The sequence below is a fragment of the Phalaenopsis equestris genome, unplaced genomic scaffold (assembly GCF_001263595.1).
Source record: "Phalaenopsis equestris unplaced genomic scaffold, ASM126359v1 Scaffold000552, whole genome shotgun sequence".
In the NCBI taxonomy this organism is placed as follows: Eukaryota; Viridiplantae; Streptophyta; class Magnoliopsida; order Asparagales; family Orchidaceae; genus Phalaenopsis; species Phalaenopsis equestris.
In genome coordinates this window covers 2,475,272-2,481,271 of record NW_018164992.1, presented here as the reverse complement: position 1 = coordinate 2,481,271, position 6,000 = coordinate 2,475,272, and the positions used below count along the sequence as shown (strand labels likewise).

General features: G+C 33.2%; 1 protein-coding gene across 1 annotated transcript in view; it reads left to right on the top strand.

The window, feature by feature from the left end:
- Window positions 1–6,000, top strand: part of LOC110029125 — a 58,537-nt gene that overhangs the window by 50,366 nt on the left and 2,171 nt on the right. Inside the window, exons 13-19 of the mRNA XM_020731249.1 lie at window positions 1,414–1,573; window positions 1,642–1,690; window positions 1,995–2,077; window positions 2,181–2,401; window positions 3,377–3,463; window positions 3,793–3,868; window positions 3,979–4,035. Of these exons, the coding sequence (XP_020586908.1) occupies window positions 1,414–1,573; window positions 1,642–1,690; window positions 1,995–2,077; window positions 2,181–2,401; window positions 3,377–3,463; window positions 3,793–3,868; window positions 3,979–4,035 (733 nt within the window). The remainder of the gene's footprint in view (window positions 1–1,413; window positions 1,574–1,641; window positions 1,691–1,994; window positions 2,078–2,180; window positions 2,402–3,376; window positions 3,464–3,792; window positions 3,869–3,978; window positions 4,036–6,000) is intronic.

The window sequence follows — 6,000 nt, the reverse complement described above, 5'->3', positions numbered from 1 at the left end:
CTGCTGAACTGACACCCCCTTGCTGAACAGTGGGCCAGTTCAGCCCTAGTAGCCTTGTGTCAATGCCTCTTTTAAAAATGGTACTGACTTGAATGTTCTTTTACTTCAGTTTTATTCTAACCTGAAAAGTAAATAAGACAATGATCTTTCTATATTTTCTCCCTTGTTTTTCGATTCATCATTAGTGGTGTAGGGTTACTTTTTCTTCTATGTGTTATTGTAGGATGATTAGTGTCATGATCTGACTCAGGAGCTTGGAATAACAAGATAGGAAGGACAGCCGGACAAAGAAAATATTTTAAAACAATTTTTTCTTAAATAAAATCATTCAAAATATAAAATAGCCATTCTATTTCACAACTTTAATTTACAAACATTTGTTCAACTTTAAACTTGTATAATTGAAAAAAAAATTGAAACATTTTCCGTCTTCGTGGGCTTCTCGATGTGCGTATGTAGGAATGTAAATAAGCCGAGCTCGTGCGAGCTAAGGCTTGGCTCGTGTTCGGCTTGTGCGAAATTGACTCGTGTTTGAAATTGCTCGTGAATAATATGTTTATGTTTAGCTCGAATTACATATTTTTACTCATGTCGGCCCGTGTTCAACTCGAAATTTGCTCATATAAATTAATTAAAAAATAGATGTTGGTGTTGGATTCGAACCTGCACTTCTGTGCAGTAGAAGACGCATAACTAAATGATCACATAAACTTTTATGATTTAAACTTATATATATATATATATAAAATTTATTTCAAGCTAAAACGAGTCGAACACGATCGAAGAAAAGGTTGTTCTTGTTCGGCTCGTTTACTTAACGAACGATTCGAACACGAGCTACTTAACAAGCCGAACACAAGTTGTTCGCGAACAATGAGCTCTTTTTACAGCCCTATCTTTATACAGGATCTTTAAGATTCATCTATTCTAAAAAAAGTTTTCCGGAAAAATGTTAGTAATTAAATGTATGTGTTAAATGATTCGGTGAGTAAAATATTTCTAAATTACAACAATTCATATTTTTAAAATACATTTTTTTAATTACAAGACAACAAGCAATAAAAAGAGACAACAAGTAAATCAATTTTATTGCTACTTATTTCATTTAAAATATTAGTCTATAGGAGTCATCATTTAAATGTGTACTCAATTACACGTTTCATAATTTTTTTTCAAAACACTTCAGAATTGTTGGCAATCATTTTTGTTTTCATTTTACATGCACCGTTACATATTTTACCAATCCATCCTATACATAAAGTGACTTCACATATGCATTCGTCATATCATATTTTATTTCGTTCTTTTACTTAATATTTGCTTTAATTAATGATATGAAAGATTTCGATGGTATAAATGTAAAAATTAAAGTATAGGTATATATCTATGTCTAATTTAACATTCCAAAGGCAGGGTTAAAAATCATGATCTTTCTTCTATAAATACAACGGAATTTTGTAACGAAACTCTTCTAGCTTGTGGAAGCGATTTCGATTGCGGTGGTTCATCAGCTGTGCAATTATGGGATATTGAATCTCCACAATCCCTTCAGTGCTTCACCGCGAATGATTCTGTAAGTTATTTTCACTTTGATCTGCTAAAGTATATAGGCCAAAAGACAAACTAATATTTGATCCACAGTTTATTACTTCTCTCAAAGTAAATCCACAAGGCAGCACCATAATCACAGGTATGGCTTGGCACATTTACATTCATATCACCCGATTCTTATGTATTTACATATCTAACACCTAAACTTCAATTTTACACGTATGCCAGTTTACCAATGCATGACAGTGTTTATTTTACATTTTCAAAGTTAAAAGAATGATATTTTGATGTGGTATGAAAAATTTTGAAGTACAGGTGTTAGATATGTAAATACGTAAGAATTGAGTGGTATGCATGTGTGTGTGTGTGTGTGTGTGTGGATTGTCATTATTTATGCAACCATATGCTAACAATGATGGGGTTTTTATGCACGAGTATGATAGGTGCTGTTAATGGAACTGTTGGTTTATTGGACATCCGGACTTGTAATGCAATTAATTATCTTTCAGTTGGATCGAGTTACGAGGTCACTATAAGTAGATTTAGTTTTAATCATCATTATATGTGGAATTTTTTCAAATATTATTTTTTTCTGGAAAAATAACCTATATTTTTCCCCTGATTTTTAGGTTACATCCGTTTCATTTAGCAGCTGTGGAAAATACTTTAGTGCCTCAAGCACATCAAATAATACACTTGTATGGGATACACGGCTCGTGCCAACAAGTGTACGAGACACTTTTTCGGGGAACGGTTTTTCAGCTAGGGATCTGCGATTGATCCGACCACTACATTGTTTGAGCCATGGGAAGCAAATGCCTACGGCTGAGCATACCGGTCAACTTCCAGGGTGAGTTCTCGTCTGGAACATTTTATTTGGTTTTTGTATTGTTGAGCTTTTAAGTCAATAGGAGGTTGTATATCTAGTTATTTTTTTTAGGGTCAAAATGATCATCTGATTCTTTGCAGAGGGGGAATTATATTTTATTTTTTTGAGGGACGCTAGAGTGTTTCGTTAAGCAAATGAATCGTAAGCTCCCGATCGGGCAGTATGATGTGGGAATGAGATTTCTCATCCTGTGAGCATTGGTAGCGGGAATTCTCCCGTCTACTGAGGACAATCACCCCTTGTGGACCCTATTTAATATTTAATATATTTTGATTACTAATCCCGATTTAATTTTTGTTTTACTATAATATGTTATTTCTTGATTTTGAGACTTTTGCTTTATGTATTTAGAGATTGTGATCTCTATTTTTTTTGTCCTAAGGAGTGTTTTATCATTTTTCTTTTTCGAGAGGTGTGTCTGTAGCTTATTCAAGAATAGGCGGTGGACCTTCCTCATCAGTTGTGCATTTTCAAATCCGTCGCTTCTTTGTTCTCCCTGCTGTTTTCAGCCTGGACAGCCGTCAAATATCCTTTACTTCCTTAAAACTCCATTGACCTTGCATATTCTCTCTCCCTCACCATTTCACAGCTTCCTTCTTGTTAAATCCGATTCTTAAACACCTTTGAGGAACCCTAGTCATATGTAAGTTTGGTTGGGCCCCTATTTTTGCAATGGTGCAAGATGAATATTTCATTTCGACTATAATTACAACTTGTTTGGTTGCTTTACCTTCATGGGATTGGCGGTATGGAGCTAATGTGCTTTCTATTACTCCATATGCGTTGTCCTTGACCTGCAAGGAAATTGTGTTAGCTGCTCTGCCCTTCTATATTTCTCTGCGGTCAACAAACAGTTTGCCGGCGACAGTTTTTCCATTGAAAGAGAAATGTCACTATAAATGTCAACCTTTTTCTTTCTTTTTCGCCTTTTTCTAGCCATGTCGATGAGGGCTATCAGGGCGTAAATGATGCTCGATGGCTTCAAAGGGAGTCGGTTTTGATCACTGCCAGTGGGGATGGAAGGTGAGTTGATCCTTATTTTTTTACTCTCTGGGTATTTACATATATTCCACCCAATTCTTATATTTTTAAATTTCTAAGGCATCACTTTACTTTTTTCATTTATACCTCCAAGATCTTTCATATCACATAAAAAATACTACTACTTTAGCTTAAAAAAAAAAAGTGAAATACAACTTTTCATACATAAATAAGATGGCATAATTTAAAAACTTTTGGTTTTAGATATGTAAATACATAAGAGTTGTGTGGTATGTATGTAAATTTTCCTTTTTTTTTCCTCACATTCTGCTTTTTGGTACAAGCTAATAAAATTATTGCAAAATATCCAGCGTTGCAATGTGGGATGTTAATCTTGGTAAACCATGCGTCAGACATTTGGCCAGCCATTCTAGATGTGTTAATACTGTAAGTCCATCTTCCACGAATATCTCAGTCTGTTATCTCAACGGTTCATGAAATTCTGTGAATCTCGAGGCATTTTTTTGATTTCAAAGGCTTTTTGTGCTGTAATACAGATTGCCGTTGCACCTAATGATGATTATATCTGCAGTGGGGGAGATGATCAAAAAGTTGTGAGTTACATCTCCCTGATTTCAGTTCCTTAATTTGCTATATGAAAACCTAACTCTAAAATTGAATCTGTCCTTTTGGTTTGATTTCTGTTGAAGGGGAAAGGCTTTTTGTTGTCTATTTTATTCACTAAAGAGGACCTTTATTGAATGAGTTCAACCTTTACACCATACACCAAATCCTTTCTCAAGCTAGAGTATATATATATTAGTTAGCTCCAAATTGTTATATAATCGAGATAAGCTTAGAGGACTCGGGGCTTTTGCAAAAATATCCGCTATTTTTTTGTGTTGGAGAGATGGGGGATGTTAATGTTCTTAGAAAGTAAAACATATTAAATGAAATGACAAATAGCTTTAATATGTTTGGTTTTTTTTTTTTCCTAAAACTTGTAGCTACCAGCAATGTATATTGTAACACAATTTTCATACAATCATGAATTGAGAGGTTGTTTGGGATCACTTATAATCTTTATTTTTTATTGTTTGTTTTTGTTTTATTTTATTTATTTTTTTATTTAAAATGAAATATGTTTGGTATGTTATAACATGATTTGTTATTTTTAAAGCCATTAAAAATAACTTCTACGTGTTTTGAGCATTTTTAATAACAAATTAGTTAATTTTTTAAAATAACAAAAGAAAAAATTCATGCTAAAAATGAATTAAACAAACATGGTTTTTAAGTAAAAGCGAAAAAAAAAAAAAAATAAAAGTGATCCCAAACAAGCCTTAAGGAACTAGAAAATAAAACTTCTTTTAAGACTTCACTAACATCATTTCAATCGGAGAAGAGGTCATAGCTTAGTGTGCATCCTTAGCACTAGATCTAACCATAACATTTTGTTTCTTGTTTTTCTAGGTGATTAAATTACCTCCATTAAAATGAATTCTAAAATTTAACTTATTGTCTTCATTTAAGTTAGCTTGATCAACATCTGAGAATATTTTCACATCGAAGTGCTTTGTTTGAAGGTACGGTAATCCTTTCCCTAGAGATCGTTTGATATACTTTAGAATGAATATAAGTTTTATAGTACTTATGTTTCGGAGTTTACATGTATTTGATCATAATTGCTACAATGATATAACAATCGGGTATATCAACTTTTTGACAAGCCTATGATAATACTGAGATGGATCATCAAAGGGTTCCTTTTTGTTAGAAATAGTTTTGAGTATCTATAAAGGCACTCGTTACAACATTCATGATTTACTTTTATAAAGGATTTTGTAATGTGTTTTTTTAATGTCCTGATAATAGAGATAATACAAATTTATGAAAGGAAAAAAAGATAAAGCCCTCTTTGAGATTTCTTTTATTTTTATTTTTATTTTGTTTTGTTTATATTTTGATTTTAATGCTTTTTGCTGATTACATCCTTCTCGTGGATAGAACAAGAGAGAACGCCCAGGAAAAACTTGAATTATGGAGGTCTACATTGGAGTCTAAAGGCCTTCATTTAAGTAGAATTAAAACTGAATACATGGAATGTAATTTTAGTAGTAATAGCTCTAGTGACAGAAGTGTGACTTTGGGTGATCAAATTATTAAAAGGTGTGAACGATTTAGATATCTTGGGTCCGTTGTCCAAAGCGGTGATATAGATTAGAATTCAAGTTGGTTGGTTGAAGTGGAGGAATGCTTCGGGCCTTTTGTGTGATAGAAAAGTACCGCTTAGACTGAAAGGAAAATTTTATAAGATGGTGGTGAGACCTGCAATGCTCTATGGCGTCGAATGTTGGCCTTTAAAAGAGAAGCATAATAATAAGTTAAGTGTTGCCGAGATGAGAATGATTAGGTGGATGAGTGGCTTTACACTTAGAAACAAAATGCAAAATGAACATATTCGTGATAGGGTTGGTGTAGCCCCTGTGAGAGACAAAATTAGAGAAAATCGTCTTAGATGGTTTGGTCACATTAAACGTCGACCATCTTATGATCCGATTAGGAGAGTAGATATTTTA